Here is a 27044-nt window from a genome sequence, read left to right as displayed (position 1 = left end):
CGTGGTGGAACGGTGTCACACATAGACCAAACCAGGTGTGGAAGGTATAATACCCCATTCCTGAAGGTCATTAATGAGCCAGCTTGGTTTGAACTGACAATTCAATGACAACATGGTTATTCCTCTGACATGAGCTCAGGTTCCAGAAGCTTCAAATAAACTGCTTTTATCCTGCTGTATTCAATTGGATTTGAACCCAGAACCTCCAGGATGCCGGTCAAATGTCTCCACCACACTTGATGGCAGAGTAAACAGAAACAGTCAATAGGTTTGTTTCATCGAGGCCTTCATCCAACATTATAAATTAAAGAAAAGTACAAAGGGTTTGGGGCGCAGGGAGTTGGGGGTGGATGGGGGGGAGGAGGAGAGATTGAGTGAGCCCACACAGAAGGAAGTCAAATTACCTGTGCAAGCTCACGCTGCTCAGCCAGCAGACGGGTACAGCTGGCAAGCACCTGGTCTAGTGCAAAGAGGCGCTCTTCCAGGCCTCGAATGGATTTCATCGCAGATTTGTCTATGTTAGAGTACACCTCCTGGCACTCGTGCAGGAATGGCTCCACCATCTTAGGTTCCAACTGAGGTCAAGGAAAGGATGATCCAAAGGGACAATCAAGTTGATCAACACACAGACATGAAAACAAGCATTGGATCAACAGTTCTTCCCACAAACATGTCCAGTCACTTTGTGCTCAATCATTGGTTTGCTAACTGCATCGTGTCTCCAATCGTGTGGTCCGTTAATCCTATTTGCGTCAACTTGGACTGTAAGTAAAATTGCAATCATCAGGTTAAAGGCCTGTAAACTTTCCCAGCCTATTTCAATTAATTCGCAGATGAGAGACTTTTACCCAGTTATTGCAGACAACAATGAACTTGCATGGGTACCTGTGCCAAAATAAATAAATAACAGCAGGCGGAGGTGGTGGTGGTGAGGGTCTAACATTTACATAACCTGACGTACTACAGTATCACTATTTCAGTGATACTGTAGTACATCAGGTTATTTATGACTTATGTAAAACACAGGAAAATGATTCAAACAAACAGGAAAAATGATGTCGAGTTCGGGTTTTAAAGGTTCATAGCTCTGTGGCCTTGGCAGTCACAATACAAGATTACTTCAGCACCTATGTATGAGGTATGACCCCATTTCAAACAAAACTAGAGGGGGAGCACTCGGTAGAGTGCAAAACCTCCGCCGTCAATACTGCTAGGTCACTTAAGTGAACCTGATATCCTATTCATTGTAGGTCAAAACGGATCAGACTCTACTGAACCACGATTGAATAAACTAAACTAGATCGATGCGTATGTAGAAATGCCCAAAAAATAAAATCGAAATTTTTTTGAAAAAAAAGTTGCAAAATTTCTAATTTTTCTTTTGTCTAACAAATTTTTTTTGGGGGGGGGGGTTGGAAATCACTTAAAACGTGTAGAGATGCAAAAAAAAAAATTCAAATATTTTTCAAATAAAATCGAAATTTTTTTGAAAAAAAAGTTGCAAATTTTTTTTTTTTTCCTCTAAATTTTTTTTTGGGTTGGAAATTACTTAAAACATGTAGAAATGCAAAAATGCAAAAACAAAAATTCAAATATTTTTTCAAAATGGCCGCCATAGCGGCCATATTGGACTTTGGACCTAGTCCAAAATCTAATGGCATGATCCTTGGACCATACCTAATATAAACCCCCCACCAAGTTTCGTCGAAATCCGTCCAAGAGTTTTTCTGTAATACTGTTCAAAACAAACAAACAGACAGGGGTGAAAACAGTAACCTCCGTCCATCTTCGATGGCCGAGGTTAACAAACAAGTCCTTCCTTTTTGTAGAGCAAATTTACAAATGGTATTGCACAAGGAGATCAAGCACAAGAAGGGAATCCTAAAGCCCAATGTGTTCCACCTACATCCCAGTTACTAAGTTTCCTCTATGTCTCAATCATATTTAATTGTTGAAAAAGTTAGTTTGTTTTGCAGTGGTGGAAACCCAAAGGCCATGCCTTGAGTAAAAGGCACCGACAAATCATTTTCACCGACAAAGGAGAATGTCGGTTAATTAAACTAAACCTCATAATGGCGATGATGGGGGAAAGGGGATTATATGAGGGCCTTCTATTCTTTTTGAACAGCAATTCCTCCTTTTATTTCTCCAAAAAAGGTAAAGATATTCAAATGAAACAAAGCACAGTCCACACATTAGTTCTTCCTGCCGCTGGATGTGAAGTTTCTCGATTCTGACACGACGTTAAGGCCCGGTCACACCTTGACGTTTTAGCCGATTTTTGAATTTTTTTTCTAAAACGCTGGCACACGTTGAATACGTTATGGGTAAGTTTTGATAATATTGAGAGCACGCTGAAAAACACTGCCATACGTCGTTGTACGCTGGCTTTAAACGTTGTACTTTTTGGTTGTCCTCAAATTTTTTCATGCTTGAAATTTCACGACGTATGACTCACACGTTCCGCTACGCTGGCCACAAGTTGTATGCACGGTCTGCGATCGTTGACAGACGTCAACACATGCTACTTGTAAGTTAATCATAAGTTGAGACACGCCGAGGTAATGTTTAGCGTACCCGAAACTTATTTCTAACCTATGATTAACGTGTTGTTGGCACGTTACGCGATCGTTGCCACACATCGACAGATGTTACTTTTAAGTTACTCATAGGCTGAAAGACGTCGGTATAATGGATCGTCCTTGCGTCAACGTCCACGGCCACGGCCAGGACACTTATTTGCAGCATTCTTCAAACTTTTCTTCGGCATGACGAGGATGTTCACACTTCGATGTCTAGCTTGGCTATGATTCCAATTGTCCATCGGCAGCGTCTATTTAAAATAGTCGAGTTTGAGCGTTTTAACACGTTCAGAAGAAACGCTTCAAATTTCCAAACCCCAGCGTCAAAAAACAAAGGCGAGTGACAGCAATTTAAATCGTTCATTGTAGACAATGAAAATAGTTGAGTGGTACCGTTTAAAAGTCGTTGAGTGTAAAAAAAATCCAATTGTTGAGCGCAAGCGTCTACTTTCAATAGTGGAGATGCAGCCATTTAAATCGTTGAGTGGCAGCCTATGAATAGCAAACCCTACGTCACCGGCAAAGATAAACTGCCGCACGATATGGATAAGTTAGGCTATCGTTGGGGATAGTTTGTGAAGACCGGCTTCACGATAATTATTCATTGTTATATCGTATCTATAAGTAATCAAAGCGATCTATGCACATTATTAGTTCATTGTGCATTTGTCCAACCCGTTATGAATAGACCTAAATCGTAAAAACTAGCGATAGCTCATTGTTGAAAAAGCCCCATAAAAAAATTAGCCGCGAAGAACTTCGAACAATGGAGAAAAGATGTCTCCTACCCGTGGACACGCGGACGCAAGGACGATCCATCATAACCCACACCCTCCCCCTCACAATCACCTACTACTGCCAACATGAACAAAATACTACTAATACTAATACTAATGCTGATACTGATACTGATACTGTTGACATGGACATCGACTCAAAAAGGACTCGAAAACACTGTTGGGTTCCCCTTTTATGAACACCATTTTTATATACCAATTCCCAAAACCGCTGGGAACACGTCTTTATATGGCAGTTGTAAGCTAGAAACACGTTAATTTATTTTTTTTTGTCGACCGGAAGACGTCATTGGAATACGTCTACATACGTCGATGTGTGTTGGGACTACGTAAAGAATTGGTTCAAAGCACATCAAACACAAGTTAGAAATAAGTTTCGCGTAAAAAAAGACATTACCGCGACGTGTTTCGACTTATGAGTAGCTTATAAGTAGCCTTTGTGGACGTGTGTAAGCGTCCACATATCATGTGTAAAACTTATCCCTATCGCATGCGGAACGTGTGTCATACGCCGAGTACGTCGTAAAATTTTGAACATGTTTAAAATTTCTTGACGTACTCTACTTACTACGACGTAAGATAGCGTACTTTAGCGTTCTACTCACGTATACCAAACTTACTCATACCGTATTTGACGTGCCCCAACATTTTAGACACATTTTTCTTAGGTCGGCATACGCTGGCAAGATCGTCAAGGTGTGACCGCGATGTTGTCACTTCCATTTCTACGGCAGTTATGATTCGAATCGTTGTGCGTCAGCTTTTTAATAGGCTACGTCACGACATCGTCGGCGATGCGTGCAACGCGCTATGCCTAAGTTAGACTATCGTTGGGCATCGGTTGTGTAGGCCGACAACAGGTTCAGCATTCGTTGGTATAAGTTATCTATAACACAACGAAACGTTCTGTGTCCGTTACCAATGCGTTATACATAAGACCAAGTCGCTATGAATACGTCCGAATCTTTAAAAAAAAAGACATCAAAAGTTCTACGTTAGCCAGCATTTTACATACATTTTAATACGTTGCCATCGCTGGCTAAAACGTCAAGGTGTGACCGGGCCTTTAGTCAAGATGGCAGAGGGCAGCATGATGTTGTGAAGTGTGAAGAGCTGGAGACTAAAGTTGGGATGACTGACTCGAGGTGAGAGAGATGACTCGAGGCGATATGACTGGAGATGACAGTTGAGTGGACCATTACGATCCTGAGAGTAAGAGACGCTCAATGAAGTACCGCCACAAAGGATCACCAGCCCTGACTTGGCTCCATCAGATTTTCATCTCTTCCCCAAACTTAAGGAACACCTTCGTGGAGAACATTTTTATTCTGATGATGATGTCAAGGTTAAGTCAGCAGGACGCATAGTTCTATCCTGATGGCATCACAAAAGTACTTGAATGTTAACAGAAATGTGTGGATCACAATGGTGATTATGTTGAGAAATAAATATGCACCAAGGTAGAATAAAGATTGATGTTAGTATCTCTCCCTTTCATTTGAATACCTTTACCCATTTTCAATAAAAAATAATAGGAGGCATTACTTTCCAACAAGACCTTGGACATTTAATTAGCAAAATTGTCTGGTGAACATGCTCAAGGAAGACGCCATACTCACCGTGTTGACGGTGTGCAGACATTCCTTCACCAGAGCCTCCACGTCATTTGGACGATCTTGAACGTTCAGCCAATCCAGCAAGCTGACACTAAAAGCTTTTGCTTCAGACGCCTTACGAGTGTTTGACTCCTGAGAACTCAACCCAGACATGGTTAATTTATTGAGCGATTTTTTTACATCAGTGAATATGACATCCTGTACACTGGAACCTTGGACTCCTTCGGTGGTCTTCCGCAAAAGAACACCATGACCCTCAACACCCTGCTCAAGTAAATCATCACCCTGGTGTTGCATGACTCTATGTTCATCCTTTCTGTTATTGTGTCCTTCTACATTACTGTCCTCGATACCTGCTGTAAATCCATCCACATCTTTGTTGTCTTTCAATTTGACAACTTTGTCTACATGATTGTCCTTGTCTCTCTTGCTTCCTTTTCTAACATTTGGATCGAGACATTCTTCTTGGAACCGTTTTCCACCTCCAAGCTGTCTGCTTGGGGTTCTTCCTGCACAGCAAGGTGAGCAGGTCTTTTCTGGGATTACAAAATCACTGGATTTGGAAAGGATCCTCGCACCCTTAAATTCTGTAACCCGAATTGGAGATTTGCTGGGGGTTATTTGAGCATCGTGCTTCTCCTGCTGCTTCAACACTGTCGTTGTTGTTTGGGCTTTCTCTTTGGTGGAAGTCTGTGCTGTTGCTGCCGTGAAGCATTCCAGGAGCGGGATCTGTGCCATCAGAGACACTGCACTGCCCAGTCTGGTGGTTTGGGGGATGGAGGGGGGGGGGGGGGTGGGTGGGTGGATAGAAACACACAATTCTTCATACAACTATATTAAATAAAGTGTGTGTGTATGTGTGTGTGTGTGTGTGTGTGTGTGTGTGTGTGTGTGTGTGTGTGTGTGTGTGTGTGTGTGTGTGTGTGTGTGTGTGTGTGTGTGTGTGTGTGTGTGTGTGTGTGGGTGCGTGTGTGTGTGTGTGTGTGTGTGTGTGTGTGTGTGTGTGTGTGTGTGTGTGTGTGCACAAATCATAGGGAAAAAAAAAAAACCAAAAAACAAAAAACTGCTGGGCCATTCTCCACAAAATGTTGCATATGTGCTGGGGGGTGCCCAGGGTGAGGTCATGGGCACAATAAAATTCTGCCCCCCACCAACCAGGGTGTGGTGTGGGGGAGAAATGACACAATTTCTGCCTGGACACATGGCATAGTGCAAGTGGTTTACTGACCCCTGCTGGAGACAGGTGATTACTAGCCATGGCACAAATATATATTTGTCCTCTCCCAATATTCACCCCTCATCCCCAGGGTGCTCCCAGAGGGAGCAGGTGTTTTTAGTTCAACAAAATTGATAAACCTGACCGACATATGGAGATTATCCAATGATAAACTCAATGGATCAAAATTATAATAATGGAATGATACTCGGGCAATAATCTAGAGTGTGATCGACTCGTAAAGGTAAGAAACATCAGTTAAGTGTCCAGATAAAACCAGGACAGATGGTTCTGCATAGAAAAATATCAATAACAACAGCAACAACATTTAATCAAGTACCATTTTAATTATTTCTGAAATGATTCACAAACTATCTCAGGAAAACAATAAGGGACTTTCAAAATGACGTATGAATGCTAAACGAGGCCATTTGCACATGTGTTGCGCGCATTTTCAGTGACTCGGTTTTGCTTGCTGGGCTCTTTTAACCCGCCATGGTGAGCACAAAATCTGAAATTAAAATTCTTCTTCAACATAATTTTCAGCATTTAAACGAAAGTGTGGCATCTTCAGTTTGGTTAACCATAATTATCTAATCCCTGGATATACATAGCCTCACGGAAATACGAGAAATACCCATGGATGAGAAGTGTCGAGTTCCTATCATTTCATGTTAATACAAGCAAGCAACGGTGTGTGTGTGTACACACACACACACACACACACACACACACACACACACACACACACACACACACACACACACACACACACACACACACACACACACACACACACACACACACACACACACCTAATCAGCTCAACTGAGATTGAGAACGAACCATTATTAATGTCCAAGACCAGGGACACTACACACATGGCAAAGTGTAGGTTCTGCAAGGTAGAACCAGAAATTACGAGTCACCTCTTATCGGGATGTTAAAAAAAAAAAACTCATGACAGAACAACTGTACACACAAAGGCACAACAGAACAGCTGTACCCTGCAAAGACTTCAATATCGCAGTACCAGAAAACTCATGGAAACACGAACCAAGGGCAATCATTGAAAATAAGGATCTCATGCTCACATACGACCTGATGATCCCATCAAGCATGAACATAGACAACAAAGCCTTGCGACCGGACATCGTTCTCAGGAACAAAAAGGAAAAGACAGCATTGCTGATTGAGATATCAAAAAAACAGAACCCATATTAAAAAAAATTAAATAATTCTGGCCGCCAGATCATGCATCAGATCAAGTTGAAATTTAAAACATGCATTCCGCATCACTGCTAGATCATAAATGTGAACTTTCATGTCGATTGATTAAGCGGTTCTCGAGAAAACATTTTAAATCTTTTTCTTCAATCCAATCTGGCTGCCAAACCATATGACCTATCAATTATTCCTTAAAACAACTTGCACACCCACGGCTTGGGGAATACGTGTGTGAGGTTTCCCCTCGATTTATTGAGCCATTTTGGAGAAGAAGATTTGAATAGGTTTTTGGGTAAATCCAATATGGTTGCCAAACCATGTGACCTATGACATATGTATGAACCTTTTGTTCCTCATGGAGAGGTGGTCATACGTGTAAAGTTTCATCATAACCTGTTCAGCCACTTTAGAGAAGATTTGTGAAGGTTTTTCTTTTTTAACAATATGGCTGGAATATCACGTGACCGATGACGTCATTAAATTATAATTTTGTGCCCATTTTATCCCAAGATGACCCTCAAAATTTTTCATAGTGATGTGGCGTTCTACATATAGTAGAGTCAATGATACGGTTGAACCCCCAAAAAATTGCAACAAAACGTTTTATTGTTTTAAATGCTTTAACAGGTCATGGTGAATTCCAGAAAAAGCCTTGGGTAATCTGACCCCGGAAAAAGGGGTTAATTTGCATATTTTCAAGATGGCCACCAATGAAAATTTCAATGTACTACAAACTTTTTTATGGTTGATTTTAGACCCTATAAATGTATTGGCAACAGATAGGAACATGGGGTTTCTGAATCAAATAAACATAGTTCCATCTGCCTATGATGTATTATGACGTAACTATGACGTATATGATGTCACAGTTAAAAGATAAATGAGTATGCCATAGAAAATCTGCTGTTTTATAATTAATATGTAATGACATGTGATGCTATCATTTAACTCCTTGAACTAGTTAAGCTGTCCCTTTCCTGTAATTACATAGATGGGACGTCATCAATCTAAAAGAAATCTGTATGTATGCCACACAGCCTTACCATAAGCCATGCCCATTGTCGCCCTACATCATCTCAGAATTGTCATTGTCATCATTCTCATTGTTATCCCCCAACATTTGATTGAAAGGGTTGTTACATGACTGCACTTGGCACTGTCCACAAGCTGATGTGCATGGTAGACCGTAGGTTCTGCATGTGCAACGTTGAGTACTGCACCCGGGAGTGCAGTTGCAGTGAACTACCTTAAGCAAAGAGTCTGGTGTGGCATTCATTTCATTCATCACTGGGATGAACTGATTCTCCTCTGTTTTTCATCCCCAGTCTGTTGCTTCCAAATCTGCCTCTTATCCCATCCATGCCATGATCTGGAAATACGTGCGGAGTGAATGGTGCTTAGTTGCCACTTCAGTTGGCGGCAGACGCTCTGGGGTAACAAACGACACAGCCGATACCACTTTCTTTGTCAAGATGCTGTGGCGCAACGAAATGAGAGTATCTGTTCCCTTTCCGCCAAACACCTGGACCATTGCCTTGTACCCAATCTCTACAATTGGATCTGTGCTTTGACCTGGTGTAGCAAATGCTTGGGCACATGACCTCAAACCAGCATCACCTTTCATGACTTTCTGGAAGAGAGACTTCTTGCCAACCCCAAATATGCGCGAAGTCGGATCACATCCAGTAAAGGCATGTACGAACAGCATCATGGTAGATGCCTGGGATCCTAAGAGGCTCTTCAGTCTGTTTATGTGATACACGCTGCTTTGGTCCTGCGTCTTGTCAGATCGGAAGTACAAGTCCCGGTTGCCACCTTCAGCAAAATGGTGAAGCAGCAGAATAAGTAAGTCCGTATCTTCGCCTATCATTGTTGACTGCAGCTGGGAAGCTCGTACTGCTGACAATCATCATGACAATGCTTTTGAAGGACATTGAAAAGGTGAATATCAGCAGTTCCAGAAATTCTATTGTTTTAGTTGAAAGTCACAGATGGCAGTACCGTACAAGTGCATATGGGAGGCCTAAACAGCAGTTATTCATAATCACCTTGTGATGTTCTTGGTGGGGCTTTTCGTTTGTGCTCTTTCATCCTAATAAAGGGGGTTGGCTTTCGGTTTGTGCTATGACGTCATAAACGTCATAGTTACGTCATAGGTGGGAGAAACTATGTTCATTTGATTCAGAAACCCCATGTTTCTATATGTTGCCAATACATTTATAGGGTCTAAAATCAACCATAAAAAAGTTTGTAGTGCATTGAAATTTTCACTGGTGGCCATCTTGAAAATATGCAAATTAACCCCTTTACCTGGGTCAGATTACCCGAGACTTTTTTCTGGCACGCAGCATGACCTATTAAAACATTTAAAACAATAAAACGTTTTGTTGCAATTTTTTGGGGGTTAGGTGATACGGATCATATTTTCACTCTACCAATATACAATTATGACATGATAACGAAGGCACGTATGACATCATCAAAAAATCACACTTATTCCCCATGAGGAGTATGTGCCAAGTTTAAATTTTTTCCTTGGTGTGGTTTCAGAGATACAGAGGTCCAAAGTTTTTTCTAATATGGCTGCCATACCATGTGACCTATGACATCATAATTGTCATTAAAACATTCTACATGAATGAATAGTTGCACCGATGGTGAAAATTTTCTCAATCCAATAAGCGTTTGTGGAGAAAAACATGAAAGTTCAGTGCAGACAAACAAACAGACACAGACACACACACACACACAAACAAACAAACAAAAGGACTGAATGCAATACCCTCTCCTTCGGCGAGGGTAATTACATTTCAGCAAAGGTGATGTGATAAAGGCACAAATAAAGGTTTCCGAAGCTCTGTGGGGAAGATAATTATAAATCTTTGTGATGTTCTGGAGTTGGCTTGGAATGCTCAAGCAAGATTAATTTGTATGTCAACAGAAGGTAAAGTCATTTGCACACCAAAGTGATGAACTTGTGAGGTATAAGCAAAGCAATGAGCATCCCAGTGGCACAGCTGCGCCCCCAGTAAATGATGCTACCCGCAGCCATGTGCTGCATACGAAAAGCGAAGAAGCAGCCACGAGCGTGGAATTTGAATGAGAAGTGTGACAAACGAAGGGCCGGGATTGGGAGAGGGAGTATGGGTGTAAGTGAAATAACTATCAGATATAACTCATAGCTCACCCCTGAAGTTGTACTAATATGGTGTTTTTATCTTTGCAGAATAGTCTGTAGGCACGTGAGAATTCTGCAAGAAGACGGCTGTACGCCTGAAGACAGTCATCCAGGTTGGCCATAATGGAGGCCCATCCCTGATGCTGCAAATGTTCATCGTGGACAAGATTCTTGCAGTACTCAGAGAGTTGTTCAGCCGCTTCTTGCATGTCCTGTAAGAATGGAGCACACACCACAGAGCTCTTGACGTCTTGACGGACAGTTAATAAGCTTGTATAACAAGTGCATCTTCCATTCCACGATGCATCTGAGAAATATCACTTCCTGTACGGTACTTCCTCAATTACAAAACACACCACTACTCGAGCCCACACCAAACATGCATCTCCTACATTCTAAATCGACACACCAGAGCCAGCTGTGCCCGCATGGCCACGGTGTGGAAGACCGGTGGCATCAGCAAAGTCTCCTCCACTCTGTTCTCAATCTCAGTCTCAGCTGGGAAGACGACACGAGGCACGGCGGGTGATTTGTCACGAAGGATCAACTCCTTGCTGAATAGGAAAATTGGATTTGTGTCCTGCTGGGTAAAGATGCATTGTACAGACATGATGACCTCATTTTAGCAAAGATCTTTCGGGCATTCACGGAGAACCATTCCAAATCTGACAAAAAGTTCACCCTCACACCTCACAGTTCCTCACAGTTACTTTGCAATACCTCCCTTACCGTGCCAGCACAGTAGCTACAGACTCTACGTTCTGGTGCCATGCTCTCGCCTCCATTCACCACCAACACTTGATGATGAATGCTGATCCGGTGGTGCTTCTGGATCGCCATTTTTAGCTCTGTCACACTACAGGATAAATGGTCGTTTAGAGTTTATAACAAGGAGAGCTGACATTGACAGTTGTGGAGAGAAAAATATACAATGATAGAAGAAGCACAGCAAGAAAAAGAAAACCGATTTACCTCTGGATGGCCAATTCGGTGTCAAAGGTGAGCATCGAACCGGTGTTAACAAGGAAAACGTACAGCTTCATGGCAGCTTGTAGAGCTTATACCTTGGCCTGTTGACCTGCTGGAAGGAGCATTCGTATAGCAAAACCATCGCCAAGGTAAGGCGTCCTGATTAAGGTGACAAAGCAATGGGAACAAGTTTCTCTCAATCGAGATTCCAGACACAGACAATTTGTGGGAATGCCGAGACATCAACTCTCTCAGTCGGTCAAAGCAACAACCTACTCCTAGAAATGACAAACAGTCACCTGTAGGGGATTATATTGGTGTTATTTTTGCAGCGAATTATATTACGAAGGCGTTCAAAGGGTGTTAGAAACCGGGTGTCCTTTGGAAACCTAGAGCGAGCGTATTTTACATTATATAAACTTACAGGGATGTTTGTTATGGGCTGGAAGGAATGTCCTGGAGGTACGCACGACCCTGGAGGTCACCTTTAAACAATCTAGCCTGGGTTTGAATACTGACCCAGCTATCAACAGTCAGCTCAGTGTTTCACCATTGTGTGTGAATTCGCTCGGATGGATGTTAATCGGACGTCCCGTCTGCCAGCATTAGTTAGTGGATGTTAAAGATCCCATGGTGTCCTTCACAAAGAATAGGCTATCTATCACCATCACCCTGGTCAAATTCCAAATTCTTGCCCTAACAACTGCTGGGAATGCAATTATAAACCACCCAGAATAACCCTTGCCAAGAAACTGCTTTGGCAGTACCGACACTTTATAACAGAGTACGGTGCATCAGAATCCAGGTGTGTTACATTCCATCACTTTCATTAATCTGACTGGATGACGTTTGTTGTTTCATATTGCAATGCAGAAGTGTGCCGTCATGCAATCATGAATGTTAATGAAGTGGAGCATCGAGGTATCGTCAGATTTTCTTTATGTAAAGGTGCACACTCCAAATACATGAACAAACAGTGCCAGTGAATGGGAAAGATCCACCCCCAGATCCTAAATTATCCAAGTGGGTGTTTGAATTTCTGTGTGACCACGACTCTGATGGATAACGAGCTGAGGTCAGCACAGCCATCTGATGTCAACGGTGTATGAACTGTTACCCAGGATTAGGTTTTAATCAAGGACAATCGCTATAAAGTGACCTATATATCCATAGAACCTCGGATTTCTCCAGGAAGCACTAAAATAAAAGAAAGAAAGAGAGAAAGAAAGAACAAGGCTCAGTGAAGAGATGAATGACAGGGATGACATTAACACAGCAATGGAGCAGAGAAAGTTGGCATACAAGAGAAGACAGACAAACTGGGAAGGAATGAACACACAGCGAGTGCATGTAGGGACAAACAGACAGGACAAGGGAACCGAGCAAGCCGAGTAGACGAGGAACACGTGAAGACAGGAAAAGCTGACAAACCGAGTCAATGTTGAAAAGTGCAGATGCGTAGGAGAACAGAGTCGGTGAGAGTAAAAAAAGATAGGAAATTGGAATAGGAGATAACATGAGATTGCGATGGCTTCCCATTCTCAAGGAATCGGGAGAACATGATTGGACAGACTCGGAGGAAATTCCACAGTTGTGTGTTAGCCTGGATTTTGGGAGGGAATAAGTCTTTGGGTTGTTGGCTTAGTAAGTGCAGCCTGGTTGAGCTTGTGAGACAAGAAATGAGATGATACAAAGCTGATAGGCCACCAACATGTTTGTGGCGCTCTGTTCAGTTTTCACCATCATTCACAAAAACCCTTTGCCACAAGTTAATGGCCTCCATTTTCTGGGATGCCGAGAGCATCCTCTTGATTGATCATATGCCTAACAAAACTACAGTCTTGACAGAATATTATGCCAGACTAGTACGGAAACTATGGCAGGCCATCAAGGACAAACGCCAAGTGAATGTTGAATGCAGACGTGCTCCTCCTTCATAATACACGGGTGCACAAGGTTCATGTTGTGCAGACCGTCATTAGTAACTAACTCGCTTTGGTCAGCTGGGGTCACCCTCTGTACAACACAGACATGGCACCGGGTGACCATTTATTATTAACGAGCAAAGGTACCCAGCGTTTGCTCCTCCCACTTCAGCTCCTTCCCCTCCCTGCTCCCACCTTACCACCCTACCACCCACCCTCTGGACTCTCATCACACCCATTCCCCTCCATCCCCCTCCCACAAAGGAATTTTTGCAGGGTGTGAATTTGCAAAAATTAGCTAAGGGGGTAACCTTATTTCTACAAACACTTCTTTCACCCTTGAAAGTTGTGTCATTAGATGAGAAATAAAATTACCTTTAAATCGATGTATAGGTTGTGTTTGTACCATTGTCGTTTTCAGAATAATTAGCGATTAGCACATTTGAGAGATCCTGTGACTCCTCCTTCGCCGAACTGACCGATTGTTGTAATGTCTTGTTATTTTTCACATCTGATACAATGTTTGTGTCACTGACTGAATAAAGTGTTTTTAACAACGTTTTGGAAAAAAATATAACAATTAAAATAAAACCCGCTTTTGATTCCTACCAACCTCTAACTTGCCATGTGTCGTGTCGTGTTCCCCTGAGGAACGAATTCATCGATACAGCTGAAATAATGATGGTATAGATATTTATCTTCGTCGCCATGTCATGAATATGTTCAGGGGTATGTTCAGTTTCCAAGTTTCTTGTAAAGCACTCGCCAAGTGGCTTAAGCACTCAAGCAAGCACACCATTCTAAACTATCGATAATTATCGATATAATGAACTGAAGTTCATTATAATGAACGGCTGGCTTGGCAAACGCTAGCTGGCTGCATGGTAACTGAACACAGCCCTGGACATCCCCACAGCATACAACACATACAAAACGCCAACGAAAGGACAATTTTTAATTTTTTTTAATTGAAGACTTCAAATATTAATCATGACTATTTTCATTATTATGACAACATGCACTATTAAGTTTTCGACACGTCGTTTTAGTTTTTAAATGTGCACAAATCAGTGGTGATGTGTACGAAAGTGTACGTGTACATTTCATATGTAGCTTTAAAGTGCATGTGTGCATAATAAATGTCTCTCGGGAATTTCCCCAGCCTCCCAACTAATTATGTACGCAGGCATTTCACGACCTCACCGATTTTCATCGCTTCTAATGTTTATTCACTTCACATTATATATGAATTACATGTTCATCAGCTTGTTTATAAGCCTTGAAAAGTTGGGCAAAAACCAAAAAAAATTTTTCTTCGCTTTATATCTGGAATTTAAATTCCAGATAAGGTATTTTCATCATGCACCGTCTGTCAGTCCGTCCGTCCGTCCGTCCGTCTCATATTTCGACTTCTCGGCCAAACCGCTGGGCCGATACAGCTGAAATTTGGCAGCAATGTTCCTCTCCTGACTGGTAATGGGGATTACAAAGCTCGTTCCAGTCACATGATATTAAGCAAGTCAAAATGACCGACTTAGTAAATTTCTTCAAAAAAATCTTCTTTTCCAGAACCACCAATCAGAATGCTACCAAATTTTGGTTACAACATAAGGATAGGGGCCTGATGTTAAATTGCCAAGGCCATGCTGATCATGTGACCAGAAGTGTGTCAAAATGGCGGTCGTGCAAATTCCTTCCAAACTCTTCTTCGAGACCCAGCAGTTAGAATGACACCAAATTTGGGTTGCAACATTAGGCTCGGGTAGGGATGTTAATTATATTGTCGATGTCATGTTGATCACGTGACTGGAAGCGTGTCAAAATGGCCGACAATCAACTTTTGGGAAAAAATCACATCAATTCTTTTTGAAAAAAAAATAATAATAATTATAATCTTCTCCAGACCCACCAGTCAGAATGCTACCGAATTTGGGTTACAACATTAGGACAGGGTCACGATGTTAAATTGTGGAGGTCATGCCAATCACATGAACGGAAGTGTGTTAAAATGGCGAATTTAGTAAATGTTTGGGAAAATAATGTAAATTCCTTCAAAAACCTTCCTCTCCAGACCCACCAGTCAGAATGCTACCAAATTTGGGTTACATTAAGCCAGGGCCCAGAGGTCCTATTTTGTAATGAAAGACCACTATTTTCTTTCCTATGCATTAGAGCATATCCTCATTGGGTGGTGTATATTAGACTGCTGCTGCGATTACTGTGAACAAACCATGCATTTAATGAGAGAAGACGCAATGTTGAATCTTCAAGGTGAATGCAGGCTGAACAACGAAAAGCCCGGTTTTATTTTTTCATGATGAGAAGAGTTAATCATCTTCAAAAGGGGTGTTTAAATTTACCAAATACAGAGTTTTCATTCATGCACTCCATTACAGTTCCCTTAGTATACATGCAAAGTTTTGCAGTTATGGAGGACACACACACACACACGCTCATGGAAGAGCAAACACGACGAGGCATCCCAAAACCACAGCACTGTTGGTTAACAGACAATTTTTCGCAGTTGAAGTCCCCCCTACCACCCTTGCAAGGCCACACTTCGTGATGTAAAACAATGCTTGGGAAGCACCAATTTGAACGTTCAGTCAGGTCGGGAATCAAACCCGACCAAGACAGGTCACAGGTAAGTACATACCTCTGCACCACCCTTTCAAGCCTGGTGCATCAGGAAAGGAACGTAAGTGTATCTCGGCCTGAGATATTAATTAGTATTAATTTCTTCAAGGCTTGTTAAACGGGTTCATTATCAACATGAAAATCATGAGGGTCAAAGGTCAATTAATTTTGCTCATGGGTGAAAGATACCATCCCTTTCAAAACCAATCTTTTGAGGCAGTTTTTGTTACAATAAATAAATATTTATCTTGGGTATAAACAACCATTTCAACAAGTAAAAACTGGTGGTGTTCCCTGCATTTTGGGTGATATCGTAATCCACGGGTAGGACAACACATTGGATCAATTACTATTTATTGAATAAAACACACGATAATCCATGAAATGGTACAACACAATGGACTAATTACTATTTATTGTATAAAACACTATAATCCATGAAAATGTACAACATAATGGACTAATTACAATTCATTGAATAAAACACACGATAATCCATGAAAATGTACAACACAATGGACAAATTACTATTTATTGAATAAAACACACAATAATCCATGAAAATGTACAGCACAATGGATTAATGACTATTTATTGTACAAAGCACAATAATCCATGAAAATGTACACTGTACAGCACAATGGACAAATTACTCTATTGTATAAAACACTATAATCCATGAAATGTGCAACACAATGTATTGACTACAATTCATTGTACAAAACACTATAATCCATGAAAATTAACAATGGATTAATGACTATTTTACAAAACAATAAAATCAATCAAAATGTACCACAATGGATTAATTACTATTTATTTTACAAAACACAAGATAATCTATGAAATGTACAACAATGGATTAATTACTATTTATTTTACAAAACACACGATAATCCATGAAATGTACAACAATGGATTAATTTCTATATATTTTACAAAACACAAGATAATCCATGAATTGTACAACAATGGATGAATTACTATTTATTTTACAAAACACAGAATCCATGAAAATGTAGAACAATGGATTGATTACTATTTATTTTACAAAACACACGATAATCCATGAAATAGACAACAATGGATTAATAACCATTCATTGCACAAAACACACTGTAATCCATGAACATGCACAACAATGGATTAATTAATATTTATTTTACAAAACATACTAGAATCCATGAAAATGTACAACAATGGATTCATGACCATTTATTTTACAAAACACACGATAATCCATGAAAATGTACAACAATGTACAAAATGTACATTGTACAACAATGTACATGTACAACAATGTACATTGTACAACAATGTACAACAATGTACATGAAAATGTACAACAAAAATATAATCCATGAAAATGTACAATAAAACTACCAAAATTACTACTTTCTCAAACATCAACTCATCCTGGGAATTCTTTCAAAGAAACTTGCTCTCCTTCATGCACAGATTTATCCCCTCTCGTGTTCAGTTGTCTTACCCTTCCTCCCGCCCTTGGTTTACTGAAGCTTGTGGCGAGGCAGTTGTCCTGAAACAACTTGCCTTTGCCTCATGGAAAGCAAACCCAACTGAGGGCAATCTCAGTTCTTTCCACAAAGCTCGGAACAAGTGTGTATCTACCCTCAGGAGAGCCAGAAAACAACATCTTTCTCATCTCAAGTCTGAACTCTCAAACCTCTCTCCCTCCTCAAAATCCTGGTGGCGTTTAATCAAATCTGTTTCTGGTGTATGTTCCCCATCCATCCCCTCCCTTACCTCAAATGGCCGCACTTCTGATTCCACACGTGATAAAGCTGAATGTCTAAACTCGGTGTTTGCAGCTAAATCTTGTGTCCTAAACCCATCACTATCTCTACCCACTTTACCCAGTCGCACCCAACTGTCCCTGGACTCTGTATCCTTTTCTCCTGACAAGGTGGAGAGCTTGCTTTCAAACCTCGAGTCAGATTCTGCAACCGGTCCAGACGGCATCAGCCCACGTGTGCTCAAAGCCTGCTCTTCTGCTCTTGCTCACCCTCTCTCTGTTCTATTCACCCTCTCATTTGCCGAAGGTCATCTGCCATCTGCTTGGAAATCTGCTAACATCACTGCCCTGCATAAAAAAGGTGCAAAAACAGATCCCTATAACTACAGACCAATCAGCCTTCTCCCAATCATCAGCAAGGTGATGGAATCCATCATCGCTTCAGATATGAAATCCTTCCTCTTCTCCAATGGCTTGATTTCCAATCATCAATTTGGTTTCAGACCAGGTCACTCTACCCTGGATATGCTGCTTCTGCTCTCCCATCAATGGATGGAGGTCCTCAATGCCAGACATGAAATCCGAGCCGTATCCCTGGACATATCACGTGCTTTTGACACAGTCTGGCACCCTGCCCTACTCACCAAACTCTCTTCCCATGGTATTCAAGGCCATCTCCATTCATGGCTCGCAGACTTCCTCTCCTGTCGCAGTCAACGTGTGGCCCTAAATGGAGTTCTTTCATCCCCTCTTCCTGTGCAGGCTGGAGTTCCTCAAGGTAGCGTTCTGGGCCCTGTTCTTTTTCTGGTTTTCATCAATGATCTCTCGGACTCTCTGGAAAATCCTCTATTTCTCTTTGCCGACGACTCCACCCTCTGCCGTACCATCTGTCATCCCTCAGACTGGCAAGCAGCAGCTTCTTCGCTCACTGCAGATCTGGATAAAATCACAAACTGGTTCAACACGTGGAACATGTCTTTCAATCCAGACAAATCTCACACTCTCACTATGTCTCTTCGAAAGGACCGTTTACAAAACCCCCCCATCCACTTTCTCAACAATCCTCTGGAAGAAGTCTTTTCTTTCAAGCTTCTAGGTCTCACTATCTGCCATGACCTTTCCTGGGAAAGTCACATTTCCAACCTCGCCTCAAAAGCCAGTCGCCGACTGGGAATCCTCCGTCATGTTAAGTCCTTCCTCGGCCCTCTTGAGCTCCTGACCACTTACAAAGCTTTTGTCCGTAGCCTGATGGAGTACTGCTCTCCCCTCTGGGCTGGTGCTCCTGCCTCCCACCTTTCTCGGCTTAATGCTGTCGAAACCAGGGCATTTAAGATCATCGGCATCTCCCGCAATGAAGCTGAGTCTTTGGGCCTCTCACTCAATCACCGCAGGTTGGTCGGTGGTCTTTCTGTCTTCTACCGACTCCTCTCCAGCCTTGCCCCCCCTGCTCTCTCTGCGATTTGTCCCCACCACATTTCCACAGGGCACTCAAGGTCCGCCAACAACCCCCTTCTGGTAAAACTACCAAAATCACGAATCACTGCTCATCTTCACTCTTTCATTCCTCTTTTTTCCCCCTTTGGAATAAACTTCCTCACTCTATTCTTTCCCATTCTTCCCTCCAGGCTTTCAAAACAGCTGTTCACCACCACCTCTTATCTTCCCCCATCCAAATCCTCGATCTTTTCTACCCCAGATAATCCACCCAAGCCCACTTCCTTCATTTCTCCTGCTTTCCTTCCTGAAAGTCCCTGAAATGTCCATCTTCTCTTCGCCATGTTCCCCGTCCCATCCCCATCCCTCTCCCTTCCACAGTTCACCTAATGTGTCTGTTCCCCACTGTTTTGTCATTTCGACTCCCGCCCCTCTTGTCTCATGCCTCCTTGCTGTGAGTTGTGTGTTTGCTCTCATACGAGCCTCGACCAAGGTATACAAAAAAAAAAAAAAAAAAAATGGATGAATTACGATTTATTTTACAAAACACACGATAATGGCTTGTAGCATGGTATTGTGCACACTGTGGTCCTAAATGAGGAGAAAGCTTAGAAATGAACCCCAGTTTTAATAAGATAAACAATCTTAATGTTATATAATGCACAAGTCTCTGTGCTTTCAGAAAATGTATACTTTGCTCTGGGTCCTATGGATATAGTTGCTTACAAAGCATGTTTTTTTATCCAAACACAGGCTATATTTTTCCATTTTATAGCTCATGTTTTTTAGAAATGGGTTACATGTATGATTGTATATGTTGTCCAAAATGGTTGAAAATGCATTTTTTGTTTGATATATATTATTATACATAAGAATAGAACAATTCCTCGAAACAGTACATTTCTTATGACCTTCTGCATATCTTGGCACCTTCAAATGTGTAAAATCTCAGATTTTGCAAAATTCCCCCCAGTCATAGTGAAGCTTACAAAATCTTATTCCAGAAATTTAAAATGCATCTGATAGAACATCTTAAATAGTAATTTACTTCTGCATAAAGTGATGATTTAAAATGGCAAGTTTCAACATGGATCATTACTACATACCAGTTTTTAGGTTCACTTCCATGATTGGGTCAAAAATGTTAGGAAGTACATAACAAATTGCATTTACCAAGCTGCTACAAAATTACTGGTAGCTATAAGCTTGATTTTATCACCATATAATAAGTTTACCAAGATGGCCCTATGATATAAAAATCAATACCAAAGGCCAGTTTGTGTTCAGTATACAGAACATCAAAGGTCATTAGGAAGTACGTAACGTTTTTAAGAAATCTGCACTTTTAATCCTAAGATGTTAGTTTGGTTCATCACAGCATGTATTTCTATGGTTAAGTTTATGTGCATATATATTTATGACCTGAATGAACACTGATCAATTTGTTAATTTCATATGACCTTGACCTCTTTGTTCAAGGTCAAATATCAGGTAAACTAAATACTCTCCATATATGTGGTTTGCAATTAGTGTATAATACATATCTAAGCCATCAGACCAATTTTAGAATGATACGAGTGGTTCCTTGATACAGATAATTGATAACCAACTTAGACCCTGTCAGAGCAATAGAAAGAGGAAGAATTAAGCTCTGCCCAAATAGATCCTGAATCCCCATGATATTGGCTAACAAATGATATGCAAAACTTTATCATACAGTGACTTTCATTTTTTGGTACCCCGTGTCCTAAATGTGTACATAATACCTTGCTACAAGCCTAATCCATGAAATATACAACAATGGATTAATTACAATTTATTTTACAAAACACACGATAATCCATGAAATAGACAACAATGGATTAATGACCATTTATTGCACAAAACACACTATAATCCATGAAAATGTACAACAATGGATTAATGATCATTTATTGCACAAAACACTGTAATCCATGAAAATGTACAACAATGGATTAATTACTATTTATTTTACAAAACATACTACAATCCATAAAAATGTACAATGGATTCATGACAATTTATTTTACAAAACACACGATAATCAACAATGGATCAATTACTATTTATTTTCCAAAACACACGGTAATCCATGAAATGTACAATGGATTAATTAATATTTATTTTACAAAACACATGATAATCCATGAAAATGTACAACAATGGATGAATTACTATTTATTTTACAAAACACACCACAATCCATGAAAATATAGAACAATGGATTAATTACTATTTATTTTACAAAATACAAGATAATCCATAAAAATGTACAATGGATTATTATATATTATACAAAACACAAGATAATCCATGAAAATGTACAACAATCAATATCTATTTTACAACGATAATCCATGAAAATGTACAACAATCAATATCTATTTTACAACGATAATCCATGAAAATGTACAACAATCAATATCTATTTTACAACGATAATCGATGAAAATGTACAACAATCAATATCTATTTTACAACGATAATCCATGAAAATGTACAATGGATCAATTACTACTTATTTCACAAAACTCACGATAATCCATGAAATATACAATGGATTAATTACTATTTATTTTACAAAACACCACAATCCATGAAAATGTACAACAATGGATTAATTACTACTTATTTTACAAAACAAACTATAATCCATGAAAAAAAAACAATGCATTAATAAATTTATTTTACAAAACACACTATAATCCATGAAAAAAAACAATGGATTAATAACAATTTATTTTACAAAACACACGATAATCCATGAAATATACAACAATGGATTAATTACTATTTATTTTACAAAACACACGATAATCCATGAAAATGTACAACAATGGATTAATTACTACTTATTTTACAAAACACTATAATCCATGAAAAAAAACAACAATGGATTAATTACTATTTATTTTACAAAACACACCACAATCCATGAAAATGTATAACAATGGATTAATTACTATTTACTTTCCAAAACAAACTATAATCCATAAAATATACAACAATAGATTAATGACCTTATTTTACAAAACACACGATAATCCATGAACATGTACAACAATGGATTAATGACCATTTGTTGCACAAAACACACTATAATCCATGAAAATGTACAACAATGGATTAATTACCATGTATTGTACAAAATACACTATAATCCATGAAAAAAAACAACAATGGATTAATTACTATTTATTTTACAAAACACCACAATCCATGAAAATGTATAACAATGGATTAATTACTATTTATTTTAGAAAACAAACTATAATCCATAAAATATACAACGATGGATAAATGACTATTTTACAAAACACACTATAATCCATGAACATGTACAACAATGGATTAATGACCATTTATTGCACAAAACACACTATAATCCATGAAAATGTACAACAATGGATTAATGACCATGTATTGTACAAAATACACTATAATCCATGAAAAGGTACAACAATGGATTAATGACCATTTATTGTACAAAATACACAATGGATTAAGGACTATATATATATATATATATATATATATATATATATATATATATATATATATATATATATATATATATATATATATATATATATATATATTGCACAAAACACACTATAATGCATGAAATATACAAGGAATTCATGACTACTAGCCGAAACCCCGTCACAGACGGATTCCGTTCCATGAGCCCAATATGACAACCAGTGGCGGCTCTTGTAAGAGCCAGATCCCAGTCGATGTACTCCATGGCCTTACCTAATGAGGCCTACAAAACATCCTTGTACACGACATTTTTGGTGTACACTACTCCTTGTGAAGAAGTCCCCTGATTTGTGCACATGTCTACTTTGACGTACAAACACCATGTCAAACTTCTCAGGTCACAGTACCGAGAAAAACGTGACGTGACCGCGAGGAGCACAAAATTGGTCCTTCAGTATTAATATAAAGATACAATGTTTCTTGTTACATTTTTTGTGGCAAATTCACATTCTGAGGTAGTCAGCATGTGCAGAAGAGGGTTTTACATTGCAGACGCTATTTTCGAGGAGTGGAATTACACCTCTCAGTGGTGACGGTCTGTCGACGACAGACGTAATGACGTCAGTGAATGACCGATGATGTCATGACGTCCTTACGCCCCTCAGCGGTGACGTCACACGTCGCCATGTAAACGAATGTAAAACGAAAAGTGTTTATTCTGCTTCAGAGTTGAAGTTTGACTATCGCCACTATGTGCGATGCACTCTTACAGGAACGAAGTTTCTTTCAGTCCAGGTCACAGTACCGAGAAAAACGTGATGCGACCGCTAGGAGGAGCACAAAATTGGTCCTTCAGTATTAATATATAGATTTATTGTACAAAATACACTATAATCCATGAATATGTACAACAATGGATTAATGACCATTTATTGTACAAAACACAAGATAATCCATGAAATATACAAAAATGGATTAAGGACTATTTATTGCACAAAACACACAATAATCCATGAAATATACAAGGAATTAATGACTATTTATTGTGCAAAACACAATGTAATCCATGAAAAGGTACAATAATGGATTCATGACCATTTATTGTTCAAAATACACTACAATCCATGAAAATGTACAACAATGGATTAATGACCGTTTATTGTACAAAACACACGATAATTATCCATGAAATATTACAACAATGGATTAAGGACTATTTATTGGACAAAATACACTATAATCCATGAAATAGACAAGGAATTTTGCTGGATTTCAGTTTGCTGGATTTGGAGGAAAATTTTTGTAAGGGACAATTACAAAATATATATTATAAAAGGGTCATAAACATCCTTTCAACTTGTAATGTGTCGTCATTCGTGTCTTTCCTCAAGGCAAAGCTGTTTGTTTCAAAGCAATTGATGTTGCAAAAAAAATAAAAAAATGTAAACAGCACATGACATTTTATTTCCTTTCGACCAAAGTCAAATACCACCAGCTCCAGGTAGATCAAAATGCATCCCGTCAGACTGTCCAGAAAACAAGTTCTTGTTGGCTTATCGTGTTTGTTAATTTATAACTGACACGATCTCGATTCACCGGTAAATCAACCTTGGCTCATGCTTCAGGTTAAAGTTGGTCACCATGTTTAGGGTGAATGAACCAAAGTTACCATGTTCGGCGGGGGAGGGGGGTTTCGGCGAAATTAAAAATGAGGAACACCAAAGAAATCGAGGCTGATTGTGTAGGTGTGTAGGCAAAGTAGAATCCCCTTCCACATTCGGATTGTGGAAGGGGAGAGAGAGACAGAGATAGAGACAGAGACAGAGACAGAGACAGAGACAGAGATACATACAGAGACAGAGACAAAGAAACAGACAGAGTGGGTCACAAGAGAGATGGGGGAGGGGGTAGGTGCATGTGAAAGAGTTCAGATCGTCATACAATGTAGACTATACGATGAAGCACTGGACTTGTCCGAGGGGACGCATCACAAAGTCACCATCAAGGTACAAGGTTCACTGTTGGGGGGTGTGGTGGGGGGGGGATTCCAGGCAGCCGGTGATGTACTATTTATAACGATACTGTTATCCCAGGGATCGGCGTCAATCGAACGCGCCTTTAACACCTTCAACATGCGAAGCACACACAATATTACATACATCACCTGTTCTTGAGGATCATATAGCAAGGACTTTCTACTCTACATGAAGGTCACCAAGGTCGTGACCTTTAGAAATCCGATAAAACAGTCACCCCCAGAACCTCTACTGTATTACAATACATACAAACGCTTATTATTACAGCTTCCCTCTCAGGACATTCGCTTAACAAACAACCTCAGTATATCCGGCGGGCACGCACCTGAACAGGTGAGCTGTCCGTGGTGAAAGTGTAAGCCGACACCTCAATGGGACAGTTTAGGCCCCCATCACCTTGCCCCACCTGTGCACAGTACACCGAGACACTCCGTCAGACAATTTCTACACAAGACAATCAAACTATCGCTCTCGTTGATACACCAAGCAGGTCAGGCTTCGTGCGGGCCTACGTTAACGAGTAAAGGTGGACTAGTTGGTCTAGTCTCGGAGTAATAGACCCGTCAAGTTTTATATGTTAACCCCTTGTCGAGTCTGGATGGAAAAAAAAATCCTCCATTAATGAATTCTTCACGTACCCATTAATCCCGTTAGCAAAATGAAGGTCTCTGTCCGTCTTCCATCCAATCCTATCAGCTGACCCCCAGCTCCGCTATGTTTATCGGAAAGCCGGCAGTCAACCCGGAAGTGATCCATTCACATGCAGTGTGGATTACGTCAGCGTTGTTGTTGTTTTCTTGTTGTTGTTCTTGTTGTTGTTTTACGTATTTTGATATTTCTATTCTGAAGGAAAAAGATGCTGTGCTGCGATAACTGCACCTTGAGTTACACAACATTTTGCGTATTTAAAATAATTTTTGACTCCGATGGGGCCCACGGTCGACGACATTCAGGCGTCATCAATCTGACGGGTGTTTTATTCTCAGACACAGACGTCATCCTACACAAAGATTCGTTTATGACGTCACGCAATTCAATAACGTACAGTGTGAAATAGCGAGCTGAGGAACCATTTTAATTGATTGCCGGGATTTCTGACCTTTCCAACCGAACGTACTCACGTCTGGTCTGCGTCGGCCTGAAACCCACCCTCAGTGCTCCGTGCATACGGAATAATATATATGTTTGTTCCTCGAATACAGTGAATCCATTGCAGAGTTGTCTTTTCCCACGCAGTCATGAAATGTTGGAAACATTTTGTGCTCGCTCCGGGGCAACTTTACAATTCCGTATGCGTTGCAATGCACTTTCGATATTAATAACTACTGGGAAGGATCCGCAGAACCTTGGCGAGAAAAGTCCTTGCTCAAGAGAATGCTATAGTTATTTGGGCGGTGCATAGGCAACGGACCGCTGCCTCGATCGCTTCTGAAAATAAAATTTTAAAACGGGTTTGAAGTTAAAAAAAAAAAACATGCTCAATGTCCCCAATGTGTAAACAGTCAACCCTATCTTGGCTCGGCTATTTTGGGGGTGAGTTTGGTGATGAGGGGGGATACCACCCCCTCCCCCCCACTCACACATCTTGGCAACGGAAGATCCAATTGTCAAAAAAATTGATCCGAGGATATCGGTCATCAGACGGATTATTCCTGCGGTGTAAAAAAAATTCAAAACTGTAATTTATCATGAAATATGCTAATTTATACTTTCTTTTTGTTCTTTTTCAATTTGCTCCTTTTGGGAAGGTACTTGGTAATGTCACATTCAAAATGGTGAGAAACGGGAAAGGAATCATTCATCAACATCAGAATCATGATTTATTTTAGTATTTTACTTGGTTGGTTACATTTGCATAAATTATCCAAATATGCAAATTATGTAGCATTTACTGAATTCATGCATTTTATGAAAGTTTTTGAAGATAAAAATTGATTTTTTTTTATATACCTTGTCAAGGCTCATAGGAGAGCGACCCAGGTCGAAAAACCAGTTAAAACCAGTACACATTTTCAACTGGTCTCTATTGGTTCTAATTGGTCTTTAACTGGTCTCTATTGGTTTCAACTGGTACCAGTTAAATTCAGTCAGAATTCCAATTTCCCAGTTGAAAAAACCAGTAGCTCATATTTGTACCAGTTAAAGTCTTACTGGTTCCAGTTGATACCAG

At 40.1% G+C, this 27044-nt stretch overlaps 1 protein-coding gene across 7 annotated transcripts in view; it reads right to left on the bottom strand.

Moving 5' to 3' along the window:
- The window catches only part of LOC147013304 (RB1-inducible coiled-coil protein 1-like), a 126080-nt gene extending 100443 nt beyond the window's left edge, over positions 1-25637 (bottom strand). For 4 of the 7 annotated variants that reach the window (XM_085855012.1, XM_085855009.1, XM_085855015.1 and 1 more), the window contains exons 1-8: positions 25513-25637; positions 25200-25280; positions 11589-11694; positions 11346-11472; positions 11026-11199; positions 10626-10828; positions 4999-5755; positions 405-575 (exon numbers count right to left, since the gene is read on the bottom strand). In XM_085855012.1, coding sequence (XP_085711138.1) covers positions 405-575; positions 4999-5755; positions 10626-10828; positions 11026-11199; positions 11346-11472; positions 11589-11659 — 1503 coding nt within the window. In that variant the 5' untranslated portion in view covers positions 11660-11694; positions 25200-25280; positions 25513-25637. Of the gene's footprint in view, positions 1-404; positions 576-4998; positions 5756-10625; positions 10829-11025; positions 11200-11345; positions 11473-11588; positions 11698-25199; positions 25281-25512 lie in introns of all 7 variants that reach the window. The other 3 variants (XM_085855014.1, XM_085855011.1, XM_085855010.1) reach the window with 2 other exon arrangements.
- Positions 25638-27044: the final 1407 nt, after the last annotated feature.

Source organism: Eptatretus burgeri, chromosome 14, assembly GCF_056783735.1.
Source record: "Eptatretus burgeri isolate ZD-2024b chromosome 14, Ebu_testis_v1, whole genome shotgun sequence".
NCBI classification, from domain to species: domain Eukaryota; kingdom Metazoa; phylum Chordata; class Myxini; order Myxiniformes; family Myxinidae; genus Eptatretus; species Eptatretus burgeri.
Note: the sequence above shows the minus strand (reverse complement) of the source record. Positions and strands in the feature narration are given on the sequence as shown.